Source organism: Triticum aestivum, chromosome 2B (genome assembly GCF_018294505.1).
Source record: "Triticum aestivum cultivar Chinese Spring chromosome 2B, IWGSC CS RefSeq v2.1, whole genome shotgun sequence".
In the NCBI taxonomy this organism is placed as follows: domain Eukaryota; kingdom Viridiplantae; phylum Streptophyta; class Magnoliopsida; order Poales; family Poaceae; genus Triticum; species Triticum aestivum.
The window spans coordinates 647,349,428-647,365,823 of record NC_057798.1 but is presented as its reverse complement, the minus strand read 5'-3'; the positions used below and the strand labels follow the sequence as shown (position 1 = coordinate 647,365,823).

General features: G+C 52.3%; 2 protein-coding genes across 6 annotated transcripts; one reads left to right on the top strand and one right to left on the bottom strand.

Moving 5' to 3' along the window:
* The first annotated feature begins 4,621 nt into the window (after positions 1-4,621).
* LOC123046484 (uncharacterized) lies at positions 4,622-10,233 on the top strand. 5 transcript variants are annotated; one of them, XR_006422358.1, is made up of 6 exons: positions 4,622-5,260; positions 6,257-6,325; positions 6,775-6,889; positions 7,541-7,747; positions 9,252-9,422; positions 9,933-10,233. XR_006422358.1 is itself a non-coding variant. In XM_044469866.1 (5 exons), exons 1-5 carry the CDS (start codon positions 5,029-5,031, stop codon positions 10,050-10,052), a joined length of 486 nt encoding a protein of 161 aa, XP_044325801.1. In that variant the 5' UTR covers positions 4,622-5,028; the 3' UTR covers positions 10,053-10,233. The 5 variants fall into 5 exon arrangements, 1 of the variants encoding a protein (XP_044325801.1); XR_006422361.1 differs by lacking the exon at positions 6,775-6,889 and having other exon boundaries at positions 9,298-9,422; XR_006422357.1 differs by lacking the exon at positions 6,775-6,889.
* Positions 10,234-13,899: 3,666 nt separating this feature from the next.
* Positions 13,900-15,556, bottom strand: LOC123041885 (uncharacterized). Its single transcript, XM_044464442.1, has one exon. The coding sequence runs from the start codon at positions 15,496-15,498 to the stop codon at positions 14,014-14,016; it is 1,485 nt and encodes a 494-aa protein (XP_044320377.1). The 5' UTR covers positions 15,499-15,556; the 3' UTR covers positions 13,900-14,013.
* Between the last annotated feature and the right edge of the window lie 840 nt (positions 15,557-16,396).

The following is a 16,396-nucleotide window of genomic DNA, read 5'->3' as shown; positions in this document are numbered from 1 at the left end:
GGCTTTGACCAGTGGACTCCAGGTGCCGGCGGCGGCGCTGTCCGTGAGGGGGCCACACCCAGGAGACGCGTGCCGCCTCTTCAGACATGCCACCGCACCTCCCCGCATGTATGAGGGCCAGTGCGACGCTCTGGTGGCATTACTACCCCCCAGGTCCTCGGTCTCGCCCAACCCTGGAGCGGTTGACCACGAGATCTAGCCCTTTGACTTTCCACGGATGGGCTTTTATCAGTGGACCTCCCCACCCGGTTCTGTTTGGTCAGCCCATAGCAACACTTTGGAGCAACATCCGGGCCAAAACCACAGCAAGATCTCCTCCGTGTAGACCTGACGTGGCTGTTTTCCGTCTCCAGGTGCTGGCGGCGGCGCCGTCCGTGAGGGGGGCACACCTCGGCGATGCGTGTCGCCTCTTCGGACATGCCACCACACCTCCCCGCATGTATGAGGTCCCGGTGCGACACTCCGGAGGCATTGCTACCCCCCAAGGGCCGACGTCCCACCTAACCCTGGAGCGATTGACCACGAGATCTAGCCCTTTGACTTCCCATGGACGGGCTTTTACTAGTGGACCTCTCCACCCGGTTGTGTTAGGTCAGCCCATAGGAACATCTGGGAGCAACATCCGGGCCAAACCCATAGCAAGATCCCCTCCGTGTAGAACCGGCACAGCCGTTTTCCCCCTCCAGGTGACGGTGGCGGCGACGTCCGTGAGGGGGGGCCACACCCCGGAGAGGTGTGCCGCCTCTTCGGACATGCCACCACACCTCCCCGCATGTATGAGGGCCCGGTGCGGCGCTCCGGTGGCATTGCTACCCCGAGGGCCCCCGTCTTGCATAACACTGGAGCGGTTGACCACGAGATCTTGCCCCTTGACTTTCCACGCACGGGCTTTGACCAGTGGACCTCTCCACCCAGTTGTGTTAGCTCAGCCCATAGGAACACCTGGGAGCAACATCCGGGACAAACCCACAGCAAGATCCCCTCTGTGTAGACCCGACACGGTCGTTTCCCCCCTCCAGGTGCCGGCGGCAGCGTCGTCCGTGAGGGGGGGCACACCCCGAAGATGCGTGCCGCCTCTTAAGACACGCCACCACACCTCCCCGCATGTATGAGGGCCCGACGCGACGCTCCGGTGGCATTCTACCCCCCCTCCCCTCCCAGGGCCCCCGTCTCACCTAACCCTGGAGCGGTTGACCATGAGATCTTGCCCTTTGACTTTCTACGGATGGGCTTTGACCAGTGGACCTGTCCACCCGGTTGTGTTAGGCCAGCCCTTAGGAACACTTTGGAGCAACATGCGGGCTAAACCCACAGCAAGATCCCCTCTGTGTAGACCCGACGCGGTCGTTACCCCCCTCCAGGTGCCGCGGTGGTGCTGTCCGTGAGGGGGGCCACACCCTGGAGACGCGTGCCGCATCTTCAGACATGCCACCACACCTCCCCACATGTATGAGGGCCCGGTGCGATGCTCCAGTGTCATTGCTACCCCCAGGGCCCCCATCTCGCCTAACCGTGGAGCGGTTGACCGCAACATCTAGCCCTTTGACTTTCCACGGACGGGCTTTGACCCGTGGACCTCTCCACCCGGTTGTGTTAGGTCAGCCCATAGGAACACTTTGGAGCAACATCCGGGCCAAACCCACAGCAGGATCTCCTCCGTGTAGACCCGACGCGGCCGTTACCCCCCTCCAGGTGACGGCGGTGGCGCCGTCCGTGAGGGGGGCACACATCGGAAATGCGTGTCACCTCTTCAAACATGCCACCATACCTCCCCGCATGTATGACGGCCCAGTGTGATGCTCTAGTGGCATTGATACCCCCCACGGCCCCATCCCACCTAACCCTGGAGCGGTTGACCACGAGATCTAGCTCTTTGACTTTCTATGGACGGACTTTGACCAGTGGACATGTCCACCCGATTGTGTTAGGTCTACCCATAGGAACACATGGGAGCAACATCCGGGCCAAACCCACAACAAGATCTCCTCCGTGTTGACCCGACGCGGCCGTTACCCCCTCCAAGTGCCGGCGGCGCCGCCGTCCGTGAGGGGGGCCACACCCCGCAGATGCGTGACGCCTCTTCAGACATGCCACCACACCTCCCCGCATGTATGAGGGACCGGTGCGATGTTCCGGTGGCATTGCTACCCCAGGACCCCCGTCTCGCCTAACCCTAGAGCGGTTGACCACGAGATCTAGCCCTTTGACTTTCCACGGATGGGCTTTGATCAGTGGACCTCTCCACCCCGTTGTGTTAGGTCATCCCATAGGAACACTTTGGAGTAACATTCGGGCCATACCCGCAGCAAGATCCCCTCCGTGTAGACCCAACGCGGTCATTACCCCCTCTAAGTGCCGGTGGCGGCGCCATCCATGAGGGGGGCCACACCCCAGAGATGTGTACCTCCTCTTTAGACATGCCACTACACCTCCCCGCATGTATGAGGGCCCGGTGTGATGCTCCGGTGGCATTGCTACCCCCACGGCCCCCGTCCTGCCTAACCCTGGAGCGGTTGACCACGAGATCTAGCCCTTTTACTTTCCACGAACGGGCTATGACCAGTGGACCTCTCCGCCCGGTTGTGTTAGGTCAGCCCATAGGAACACCTAGGAGCAACATCCGGGCCAAACCTACAGCAAGATCCCCTCCGTGTTGACCCGATGCGGTCGTTTCCCCCCTCCAGGTGCCGGCGGTGGCGCCGTTCGTGAGGGGGGGCACACCCCGGAGACGTGTGCCGCCTCTTCAGACATGCCACCACACCTTCCCGCATGTATGAGGGCCCGGTGCGACGTTTCAGTGGCATTACCCCCCCCCCCCCCCAGGGCCCTCGCCTGGGCTAACCCTAGAGTGGTTGACCACGAGAGCTAGCCCTTTGACTTTCCATGGACGGGCTTTGACCAGTGGACCTCTCCACCCAGTTGTGTTAGGTTAGCCCATAGGAACACTTTGGAGCAACATTCGGGCCAAAATCACAGCAAGATCCCTTCTGTGTAGACCCGACGCGGCCGTTACCCCCCTCCATGTGCCGGCGACAGCGCCATCCGTGAGGGGGGCCACACCCCGGAGACGCGTGCTGCCTCTTCAGACATGCCACCACACCACCCGGTTGTGGTAGGTCATCCTATATATAGAAACAATTGGGAGAAGTGTCCCCTCCGTGTAGACCCGATGCGGCTCTTTCCCCACTCCAAGTGCCGGCCAGCGGCGGCGCCGTCCATGAGGACGGTCACGCCCCCTTCGTATAGAACCGAAAACAATGTATGTATGTTCATATTAACACATGGTACATGTAAGTTAGTCAAATAATAATACGTAAAAAACATAAAAATATAGCTATGCAAAAAAAGGTCCGGCCAGGGCAGATGGACGGCGCGCCGCGGATCGATGACGTGTCATCTATGCCGACTGCAGCCCTCGGCATAGGTCTTGGTCGGTGTGCTTTGGATCGATAACATGGCACCCGTATCTATGCCGACGGCCGCTCGTCACCGCCGTCGTCATAGATCCGACGCCGTTAGCCGCCCTTCGCGGGCGTGGTCGTCGGACCTACAGCTATGCCGACGGCCCATATATGTCGACGGTAGTTGTAGGCGTAGCCCGGGCTAAGTCGATGGTCGTTCTTTGCCGACGGGGGCCGTCGGCGTATCCTGGGGTAGCCCGACGGCTGTTGTACACCGACAACCTGAGGTCAGCTGTCGGCATAGACTGGAGTAGGCCGACGGTGGCCGTCGGCATATGTTCGGCCGTCGTCATCGAGCCCTGTTCCGGTAGTGTTGCATTTGTTTTCTTCGTAGGTGTAGGATTTTCGGTACTCTAGTGGTGGACCAACTATTGTAGTACCAATATTTCATAAACAGTGAAAACCTTTTATACAACACAAAAGTTAATATATGGTACGAGGTGTCTCTACTCTTATAAAAAACAGAGGTGATGATGATGGTCTGCCTGCCATCCTCCAATATAGGTCGTCCGATTTATATCTGACGGATATGAAGGAAACTAAGGCAATTTTGCAAAAATATACCCACACCCATCACCACATTTGCAAATAAGGTCTTCCCTCGTTCATTTTTTTGTTCCACAAGATAAACTACTCATATAAACGCATATTGATGTTCCGTGCAACACACATACATCTTGCTAATAACTAGTTGATAGGTTTTTTCCGCAAAAAAAACTAGTTGATAGGCTAGCGGGTTGCCGGTACCCACCGCAACGGCGCAATTTTCCGTTTCGATGCCCAACTGTGTGAATGCACTATGAGTTTCTTTCTGTGCAAGGTGCAACCTACACCGAAAAGAGAAGGCACGCTGCCCAACGTGCATAAAGCTTGTGCCTTTTTCTTGGCATCCAGAAATAAGAGATGAAACCTCCACCGAGCCTCCTCAGAGCTCAGCGACTCTCGGCCGTCGGATCATTTCCCTTGATGCGTTTTCGTTCGTTGGATCGACATCTGGAGAAAGCTGGGCCGTCGGATCAAAAAAAGTTACTGTTGGAATGAATAGTTACCGTCTCGTTCGTGCCACCGCGCGTAATTACGCTGCTCCTAGGGCATTTCTGTCATTTCACACACCAAGGTATAAATAAGAGTGGCTCCTCTGGAGATGACCTAGCCGCCGCCTCCTTGCGCACTCCGGCACTCGCGCCCGCTCCTCCCGCACGCGCGCCCCGTCCTCACCTCTCTCCTCCTCCAAACCCTACCCCGCGCCCGCCTCCCTGAACTGCCGCCGGCACCGCCGCCGCCGCTCGCCCGGGCACCCATCCCCGGCCTCACGCCACCCATCTAGAGAGATGGCGGCCGCGCACGACGAGGTCGGCCTAGCCGCCGCCTCCTTCTCCCGCGACCGCGCCGCCCTCTCCTCCTTCCTCCCGCCTCCCTGCCGTGCCGCCCCGCCGCCTCCTCCCTCGCTCGCTTCCTCTCCTCCCGCAGCCGCCTCCCCCCTCCCTCACTCGCTCCTAATCCGGCGACGGCGGTAGCGGCTGCCGCGCCCACACCCATCTGCTCCCCGCCGCCATCACCTCCAGTAATGTCGCTGCTCCCGTCGAGCTCGAGCGTTCCATCGCCAGGAGGAGCGGAGGTTGCCGCAACAGCAGCTGCTCGGACGTCTCTCCCTCGGCGGTGCCGGATCCAGTGTCCACCATCGCTGTACCTCGGGACTCCCCCCCCCCCCCAAGCCCAGTGCTGGATGAGGTCATGGCGTCCCCAAGCTTTTTAGGTTGGCTGCTCCTCCTCTGTCTGTGGCGTCCCAGAGAAGAAAGGTGTGTTGCTGCTACTCTCTACAAATTGCTCCCTACACTGCTTGATGTTACTATTCATCCATCCATAGCGAGAGATGTGTTGCTACTGCTGCTGTAGGTTGACATTTGTGCGCTCTTGCTGCTGTAGATTTGATGCACCGCCACCTCCTCTGCTCTCTTCTCCTCCCTCCGGGGTTGGTTTGGGTGCAGGGGTGGTTATTCTTTGTTAGCCGTTTTAATCCCGCTGCACAATTAGATGTACAGTATCGTCAGAGAGAAACAGGAACATGCAGCTTGAGCTTGTTCAAGTGGATGGAGTTGTTTCCTGTTCCTGCATCCGCATTCGTGGGATGGCACGCAATAGCAGCAGCGAGTGCGGCGGCTTAGTGGATGCGTGAGTAGTTGTGGGATGGCGCAACTGTTAGCTTGATCGTGTCCGGCTGAATCGTTATTTCAGTTAGCTTGTAACACTGGCAGACTATAAATAAGATGAGGGCAAACTCTGTTTTTCTTGTTCCAGAGAGAGACACACATGGATGGTACAACTGTTGGGTTCTTTATTTGTATCACCTGCAACAAATTCATCGACTGAGCTAGCTTCCAACTCGTTCTTGCCATGGTTGTTGGTTGGTCCTACCTAGGCAAAATCTCAATCCATTGTCTTGGTTCAGTTTACATAGGGTTCTCCATGCCCAAGATGAGAAAATCTTGCTGTCAATTTGTTTGATGCCACAATTGGCGTTATTTTCTTACCATTATATTATATTTGCCACTGAATGTTCAACCTTTAATATTTGCTTTTGCAAAGCCAGGCTTTATGTACTGTTTGCTTGTGTTTGCTTTCTGTGCTGCAAAAGTAGCTCATTCATTCATCGCTGATTTGGCACGTGCGACCAATGTGCACATGCTGCATTTAGATTCCAGCCTAACTCTTAGCTTTCAGTTGAAGCCTTTTAGACCAAGCCATCTCGGTTCCTTGTGTTTTCGCCTAACTAGCTTTTTATTCTTCTTCTTCAGGTTTTCAAGGCGGTTTTGTGTAGAACAGCCACGGAGCAGAAACAACGAACATGCTACTTCAGCAACAGCGTAATGATCCTGATGATACTCTTATCATTTTGTTAACGTAATGTGTGTTTTGTCAATGCTCGCTCCGGATGCTAGCTAGACCTCGTGGGTAGCATAGCTAATTCTTTGCCTATCTTCAAAACATTCAAGAGCTCTTTAGTCCTGCCAAAGCAAGGTTTCGATGATTCCCTCACACAAAATATTCATATTTGGTCGTGCCTGCATGATGCGTGTGTGCATGATGGATGGTCATGCACTACTGTACTAGCTAGATAATAAGCTTGTTTTGCTACTGAATGATTGAACGGTGTCTCAGTTAATGAGCTTGTTTTGCTACTGAACGATTGAACGGTGTCTCAGTTTGTACCTCAGTTAGCTCACCGCCTAAAATTGCGACGGGATAGGCACTGTTTGGTTCGTGCTCCTATTCTTGGTGGGCTAAACATATTTGTTTGTTTGATTTGGAGCAGTAGGCGCTTTCCATCGACAACCGGGACTCCACGCCTAAGCTGTTGATTACCTCATTTTATTCATCTTCTCCGTATATTAATTCGATTGCCTGCTACATTCTTCTTCATTGCACGGGTATGCATCTTGGCTCATGACCAACCGAAGTTAGTAGTTCACCTGCTTGCTAAATTTATTTTTATGCCTTCTGTTTTGTCGAATTCTACTGAGTAAGCAACTGGGAGTTGCATCCAACCTTTGTTGGTTCAGCTTCTCTTTTATGTTCTGTAGATAGATGTTGGTTCAATGCTGTTAATTTTGAGCTTCTCTCTTTTATGTTCTATAGATAGGTGTTAGTTGTTCGCATGTTGTACAATAGCCAGCTCAACTATGCATGTCTCCTTTTTTTTGAGCCAATTAATGTGATGTATGAGTCAAATCATATTACTAATTATTATTGTCCGGGTTGAAGAGAAGAATCTATGACGGGGAGAGACTTGCTTTGCAAAACATGTGTTTTCGTTGAAGACTTGCTTGTTGTGTGCCATGGCTATGTGTGATGTTGATCATTGAATTATGTACTGCTGATCATTGGATTATGGTGCCATGCTTAGGCATATTAAGTGTTTGTATTAGGCTTTTTAAATATTCTCAGGTCATGCTTGTTCTAAGTTTGCTTAGTCATGTAAATGATGGTATGCGGCAAGGCTTGGCTGTCGCGACGCATCCAAGCTCAAAGTGCACTAGTGTTACAAGTATTTACTAGCTCTCCTCTGCTTTTTTGTGCAGGTGGCACTTTTGCTTGTGTCTTGTTATCTTTTTGATAGCCTGTATCACTGATGGCCTTCCATTGGCGGAGTGCTTAGATGGTGGTTATGTGAAGGATGTTGTCTTCTACAAGTAGCAAGAAAAATTGTTGTTCAAAAACATATCTAAAGGCCAACATGAATCATCAAGACTGTCAACTGAGACTGGACCATACCGTTCCAGGTCAAGGTATGCATTTACATCTTTTGCTTTCAGCAAGATGAGGATAATGTGATTGTTTGTGTGCGTGCGTGCTATATGATACATTTTCGCTTTCATCAAGATGAGGATATTGTGACTATTTGTGTGCGTGCGTGCTATATGATACATTTTTGCTTTCATCAAGATGAGGATACTGTGAATGTTTGTGTGGGTGCTTTAGTGGTTCTAGGTTATTGTAGTAGTATAACTAGGCTTCGTTTACACAAAATCCAAATAGAATTTAGTTTGGAGCTGGTCAAGACATGGTGTAGTATTATAACCTATTAATTTGGTTGGACTGGTCAAGTGTTTATTAATTCTTGCTGCAGTATTCATTATGTAGTATGTACTAGCTCTTAGACAAGATAATTGTTTAGCCCCTGATTTCTTAGCTACTGGTTGGTCCTGTAAAGCTACATCCTTGCTTTTCGATTAGTGTTATTTGAATCTATTGCAGCGGATATGCATAAAAGATCCGCTAATTTGGGTTTTTTTCCATTACTTATCATGTGATGGCCATTGTCGGAGCTTTGCCGCCTTCATCTCGACTCCACCGGGGTTCCAGGTTCACACTTCACCGCTCTCCCCCTGTGGCCCGGTGATTTGCGGCGGCTGCGGGGTCTTCCCTGCTTTGGTGGTGGCCGGCAGGCGTTTGCCCGGCCAGATCTGGCACGGTGCAGGACCTGTGGTGCATGTCCTGGTTTATGGGGGCGGGGGACACATGGGCCCTTGGTCCGGCAGCGTCGGCAGCACGATGTGCGCCCGTCTGCTTTCTTGCTAGATACGTGTTTAGGCAAAATCTACAATAATCCTTCAAGGTTTATACATCAATTGCAATGGGTTTTAGGAATGCATCACTATATTGATTTTGGTTTATACGTGATCTGCAGAGAGTTTTATAAATGTATCATTATATTGTTTTGGGTTTATATATGAATTGCAAAATGTTTTAGGCATGTGAAAATCAGAGCTCAGGCGGCAGGTGATTTTTTTTCTTGCTTCTAATGCTAGGATGATGTTCTGTATACTAAAAAGGACTCGTGCACACTTGCTTTGCTCCTTAGTGTTTATGATCAGTTACCAAACATTATAATAGGATATACACATTGCTTCAAAACTGAGTATGTTCCTTGGTGATGGTGTATTTATTATGAAAATAAATAGGACTGCTTACCCATGGTGATGTGGTATTGGTACTCGATTACTTACCCTGTTTCTGTGACAAAGGCCCGTGATAGATATGGTTAGACACATATTGAGCGCCCAATTTCATAAATATTGAGCATACAGTTTCAACTTCAACTTAAACATGAGATTGTCTTGCTGTCGAGTTGTGTTCAGTTCTTTCCATGTAGAACTTACTAGAAATTCTTGCATATATCCTAAACAAATAAAGAGCTGCATGCATTTAAATTAAGCAGTTCCAAAGAAAGAATTATTTCAAGTTATTTTGTTTGGAGATGAGTTGCCTTTTCTACACCTTTGTGTAAAGGATGGAGCCTCCACAGTGCCTATGAGCCATGCTTTTTCCCACCCAGTAAAATGGTCTATTTTCAAGTGGCATCATACGGTGAAGGAGGGGATCTGGATCAAGAGCCGTAATGGTGCTTGTGATGGCATGTCTAGCACTTGCGCGACCCTGGAGTCTGACTTCTTCTTGCAAGTAAGCTCCTTTTGCTCTTCTATGCCCCCCACCTCGCTTGTGAGGATCTTTGGTTGGATTTGGGTAACTAGAACCCAATAGATGTAATCCTATTTGGATATGAACTATGTATACTAGCTTGATTTAGTTTATAGGAGTAGATTTTATAGATGAACTGTGTGTGCTAGCTTGATAGTGATACATGCCATATATCGGGATTGACTCCATGGGGTATCCATTAATGTCTGAGGTTTCACAAGGAAATGAGTTTCTTGCATTCTCATGTTGAAAAGAATTAAAGAAACATAGCAGAATATGGCGCCAAAGTTTTTAGTTCTTATTGGGTTCGTCCACCTATCAAGGTTTGATGAGAATTATCAACTTGCTTTGTAGGATTTGTATCATGTATCTTTGTTTCTACAAGAAATCCAATTGGAATTGGTCTATTGTCCTGCACATGTACTTTCTTTTACCGTTTATACATTTCAACCACTTACTTATGTTGTCTCTAAACCATTTCCGACGACTCAGGTTGACCATACTATTGTGAGAATCTCAGCCAGGATCATTCTTTATATCATGTTGGATCATCTTGGAATTCGTAGAGCCATTTACCGTCGAAGGATGTACTCACAGAACAAATCAGTGTGATTATGCTTTTCTACATTTCTGTCCAAAGTAATGGGATATGTATTCTGTACTGTACAACTACCCTCTAATGCACTACTCAGCCTTCAATCTCTGTATGTACAAATGACTTGATCTAATTATTATGAACGACATATGGAGTGTGCTGCTTTCTATATAAATGGCTTGCTCTAATTCTGATTTATCATACCGCAATTCTTTTGATCTAATCCTTTTTGCCAAACTTGATGCGTCAAGCTTTGAGCTACTATACTGACAGCGGAGGTAAAATTCCACAATGTACAAGTTCATATCACCTACTAATCCACATGTACTATACCGCGGCGTGCTCATATCACCTACTAATCCACAAGTACAAGTTCTATGTCAAAGATAATCGTTCTCTCTGCTAAAAGCATGACTCTGCATTATGTTTCTACTTTCATTCCTTCCTATCCTATATTAATGCTTTTGGTACCGAACTTAATGATGAGTGGTTATCTTTTGTGGTCTTATGAACATGCTGAACTCAATGTTGCCTTGTAATTTCATGTCGATATTGAACTCCATTATGTTTTATCACAAACCAACGTTTCTTCTTCACTCTAGTTTGTTATTATGTTTCATACGCTAAACGCAGATTTCTACTAACTTAGCACTACTTGCTTTACCAAAATGTTGGGACCGGCACCCTCGCGCGAGGGCGCGATCCCGATCTACTATATCAGAGGCCATACTCCTGGCTCAGCTTTGCTGGAAAGCTAAGGGGAAAAAAACACGAAGCACATATCCATTTCTGCTCGATCGAATGCTGATTAACTCAGACACAAGCGCCCCACCAATGAGGAAGTGTATAACAACATTATAGATCACGTGTGCGTAGTGCGGAACATCGGTCTAGTATACTTGTTCAAATGCAATGAGCTGTCTTCTTGGCTCAGTTGGCCAGAAGAGACTAACCTTAACATAGCGTTACTCAATTGATTTATGACTTCATCTACGCCTCACCCTGATGGTACAGCCTATTGCGTACGTGGTAGGCACATGCATGGTTGGTGGCAGTGCTACTGCCAACTACCTCTCACCAGTCACCACTAATTAGTGACAAGGTATGCATGCAATTACCACTAACCATATACTACCATATCCTCTCAATTAGTTGTTGTTGTTTTATATATTTGGTAGTACAGAATGGCAATTGTTAAAAGAATTAACTAGAAAGGGAACTGAGCTACAAACTGTCCCGGCCCAATCTTGGAACACTACGAGCACTTGGATATGATGGAGACCTCCGTATATGTAAGTGAAACAATCGCCCTTGTTGTTGTTGTTGTTGTTGTTGTTGTTGTTGTTGTTGTTGTTGTTGTTGTTCAATTAGGGGTTGGACGATGGCTTCAACCAAAGCAACTCAACACAAGTTACTCATCAAGTGATATGTAACAACTAGTACCATTAATTTGGCTCACAAGGCCAAGCCAATAACCGGAGTTATATCAGAGCTTTTCGCATTGACAAATACAAATAGAAACCACCTATACATCATGTATCTAAAAAAACATCCAAAGCCAGTCACTTTTCCTATGGACAATCCAGTCAGCATCCAATAGCTAGGAGCGTGCAGCCAATTGTTTATTTTCTTCCTCCCGCAGCTTCTTCCTCCTCCTCACGAAGGTTCCTCCTCCTTTCACGCGGCCTACCCAGCTCTAAGGGCATCTCCAGCCGTTGGCCCCTAGGGGGCGTCTAAAAGCGCCGTCTGGGGGTGAGCCGGCGCAAAAAATGGTCCTGGGGGCGAGTTGGTCCCCAGCCGTCGGCCCCCAGGGCCGCCCCCAGGCGCGTATTAAAAAAAAAGGGCCGTTCGGCGAAGTTATGATAAAAAGTAGTTAAATTTCGGCTAAACATGGCTAATTTCGGCGAAATTCGCGCATTTTCATTACATTAACCTAATCTAAAAAAGAAAGGGGCTGAAGTCGTCTCCGCCATCGTCGTTGTCGGCCTTCTCCTCCTTGACGCGGGGCCCCTGCTGGACCCGGCGTCGCCATGGCGGACTGGCAGCGGCGCGTCGTCGTCGTCAGCGTCGCTGTCGCATAGGACGACGACCCCGTCTTCATCGCGGCCGTGTCGGCGCTCCTCGAAGCGGCGCAGGGCGGCGCGCTGGCGCTCCTTCACCTTCTCTCGGCGCGCCTTCTCCATCGCAATGGAGTCCTGGCGCGCCCATTCTAGGGCCGCGTCGTCGTCGTCGAACTCCGCCTTCACCGGCGCCAGCCCCGGCTCCGTCTTCACCAGCGCCAGCCCCGGCTCCGTCTTTGGCTTGACGAAGCGCGGAGGAGCCGACGAGGAGGAGGCGCGCCGGCCGACCTCGTTGATGACGATGCCGGCGATGCGAGTGCGCCGGCCGAGCGGCGACTCCGCCGCGGGCTCGGCCTTGACGCCGAGCAGGGCCGGAGTGCCGGAGGAGTGCGATGAGGATCGGGAGGAGGAAGAGGAGGAGGAGGACCCGAACCTCCTTGGCGCCCATGGCCCGACGCGTCGGTGCTGCGCCGGGGGGTACGCCAACGGCGGGTCGTTGCCGCCCTCGAGGTACGTGAGCACGCCCTCGAGTGTGCGGCCGGGGACGCCCCACCATAGGTGGCGCCCCTCGCTGTTCTGCCGGCCGCCGACCACCGGCGTGCCGTTGGTGGACGCCAATCGCTGCTGCTGGCGGCGCTCGAAATACGCCGCCCAGGCCGCGTGGTTGTCGGCGGCGTACTGGGGGAGGGAGAGTTGGGCGTCGGTGAGGGACGCGCGCACGATCTCGACCTCCTCGGCGAAATACTTCGGCTTCGCCGGCGTCGGGCAACGGGGGAATGGGCACTCCCCCGGCGCTGAGTCTCCACCCCGTTGGCCCGGCGCGCATGTCCAGCGGCGCCGGGATGTTCGCCTGGAACAGGAGCCAGGACTCCTGTCCGCGGAGCGAACGGCGGCCGAAGCCGTTGGCCGCCGCCTCGTCTCCGGGGAAGCGTTCTGCCATGGCAACGACGGGGCTGGGCGGGCTCGGGAGAGGTAGAGGGAGGGGCTGGGCGGCGGCGCTCGGGAGAGGCAGGGAGAGGGAGGGGCTGGACGGCGGCGAGGGGCGGGGCTGGTGTGGGCACAGGCGAGTGGAGGCCGCCGGCTTTTATAGCCGGGCCGCGCCCGTGTGTACGCGTGCAAGGGAGGGGAGGCGTCGGCGCGCCATCCCGTGAAGCGCCGCCCGTGAGGAATCAATGGCAAGGCTGCCCGGCGGCAGCCTTGCCATTGATTCCCCGTGGGAACCGAGGCCGTTGGGGGAAGACGAGGCGCCGAGTCGCTGACGCGGCTGGCCCGCGTCTTTTTCGCGCCAAAACAGCTCGCCCCGGCGCCCCCGGGCGCCCCCCAGCGCGCCGGGTTCGGGTTGGGTCCGCCAGCGCTGTTTTCGGCCCAAGCCGGCGAAAATCGGGCTCCTGCGGACGCGACTGGGCCGTTTTTTCGGCGCCGACGCGAAAAAATCGCCTGGGGAGACCTTCCTGGAGGCGCGGCTGGAGATGCCCTAACTGCCTGCCTCCACACCTCGTGGCTGGCAGTTATCGCCGCCTTGCCATCCCGTCCTCCCCTCCACCTCTTCCCACCATCATACTAGCCGCCACCCCGGTCATCCCTCTAAGCCCTGTCCTGATGAACAACTCTGGCGACCCTTCTGCACCCCTGCCACCCCGGTTAAGTTTCAGACTCGCTTCCACCGGCTATCGCTGGCTCCATCTCATACATGGCTCGGCCTCGCCGTAGCCGGCGCTTCTTGTTGGCGCTCCTCGTGCCATCCCCGCCTTCGGCCTCGCGTTGCACTTTGCAAAAAGCGACTGACACCAGCAAAAATCCAGGCACCTCATATTCAGCAAAACCGATACAAATATTGTTTACAAGATGGGCGCAAAATACATAAAGGAAATATTTAGCACCATAGCTAAATATTCAGCAGTTGGAACAAGAGCAAGAATTACTTGAGAGACTTGAGCGTCCCGAGGAAACTGGCAAATCCAGCAATGCCGGAGAACGTCAAGAAGATGGCTTTGCGGTGGTTGTAATGAAACTTGTGAAACTGGATCCGCTTCCACCTATCGGTCTTGTAGTTCTGGATGAGGATCATGGTGCTCAGATAGTGGGTTCCGGGCCGCAGCCGGTTCTCGAGCTTGTTGAGCAAGTCGAGCGCGTCCCTGTTGCTGAGCCCTGCTCCTCCCTGCAAGATGCCCTTCTTCCGCAGCTGCTGCACATCCTCCTCGCTGTCCGTCACCATGCCCAGGAGGCAGAGGTAGGAGCAGACGGCAGACTTCTCCTCGTCCTCCCCAAAGAAGTCTGGGGTCGTGCACTGCTCCAGAGCCGCCATGTTGACGAGGAAGGTCGCGTTCGCGTCGTTTAGCGACAGTGGCGCCAAGAAGAGCTCGCCGGTGAGGTACGCTGATCTCCGGACGCCCATATTCCTTAGCTCGGCGCCCTCTCGGGTAGCTTTGGTGGCCGTGATCTCGATGCCGATCTCTGCAAGCTCCATGGCGCTCACGGAAACGGACAATTCCTTGGCTCTTTCAGATAGCTCCGGCTCTGACTTCTTGGTGTCATTGCTTCCTACAATGTGGTGCCGTAGGAGGCCAAGGAGATGCGGCGGTTTGTAGTCCAATGTGGGAGCATCAAAATAACGAACCTGGCGGGTTTGCAGAGTCTGTTTCACGCGCCCGATGAGCGTCTCCATGTCCAGGCCAGGCGGGGGCAAGAAGCTCAAGAGCGCGTCAATCACTACCCATGGCAGCTGGTTCTCAAGCAGCACCACGTCACTCAGGATGGGGCGGTCGATGGAGCTGAAAGCGTTGTACAGCGACGGATCCATGTCCGGGTCCTCGTCGCCGCCGCTTTCTCTGCACCAAAACTGCATGTACTGCAGCAGGAAGCAGCCGTCGAGGAACATCATCGGCTTGAAGTCGTCGTCGCCGAGACCCCGCAGCTTGCCGGCGTCGTAGTGGGCGCGGGCCTCCTCTGCGACTGTGCAGACCGCCCAGTACACCTCCTGGATGGGGCGGCCCGTGGCCTTGACGAAGTGACAGGCGGCCGCATGCTTGACGCTCTCCATCTCCTGGAGCGCCGTGGTCCGGCCGTGGTGGTAAGGGCCGATGGACACCACCTTGGGGGCGGCGTAGTGGTCGGCGAGGTCTCCCATGCTTGGCGGGAACAGGTGCATCTTCGTCTCCATCTCCTCCACTCTCTCCTTGAGTGATTCTGCTGCTCGCTCGAACACTTGAACCGCATACTGATCGTATTCATCAACCAGCTTCAGCTGCTGCCGTCCGCTGGAGCTGACCACCAGATCGCTGTTGCTAGGAGCAGCAACTGTCATCTGCAACGGGAGGCCAGGAACCCAGACGGTTGGTTCCATGGCCGGCCTCCCGTCCCAGTAATCAGCCACGGCTAGCTGATAGTCGCAAGGTGCCTCCATGTTAGCAAGCTAAGAGATCTGGATGGTTGCTACTGCTAACTACAAAAACTACGTACAATGCTGGTACTGGTATCGTGGGAGAATCTGAGAGACATGTACAAAACAAATGTCCTAGCTAGCTAGCAGAGACTGGAAAGAGAAGAAATGAGTTGATAAGCAAAACTACATCAATGATATGCGGCTTATCATTATAGACCAACTGCTGGCCTCGAGTAGCTTTCTCTCTGTCCTAATTTTTTCCTACTCGTTGAAAATTAACTCAACCCTACTCCCTCTATAAACTAACATAAGAGCGTATAGATCACATGCTTTTATATTAGTTTGAGAAGAGAGTACATAAATGAAAAAAAAAAACAGAATTGACGATCCGGCCGGACGGCGGATGCCATTGCTAATTGTAGAGACATGTTCGATCAGGACAAAACACGCACCCTGCCGTCACATGCATGCATCATCAAGCAGCTAACGATAAACCTTTTCAACTTCTTCAACTTGCGACACAGACTGGAGGAACCTTTCAACTTTTTGATGATTATGGTATTAGTACTAATAGGAAAGTGCCCAGAGCGAGTTCGACATGCAAACCGGCATGAATAGCCTCAACGGAGTTTGCAGGCCGACGTGGTAACCAATCATGCATGCACACACAAAGATATAAGCATGTAGTCGTGTAGACAATTTTTTAGAAATGGAGGAGGAGGACCCCGGCCTCTGCATTGGACGGTGTATGCGGCCATTTTATTAATTATTCACACAAGATCTTACAAAATCATACAATGGTAAGACTAAAGCCACCGTCTAGGCAATATCTGTCGCTACTCCTATCCAGTTGATGAAGGAATGTTGATAATCTGGGCCTAATACCAAACAGACGTCGCAGCCAAACCTAAACATTTAA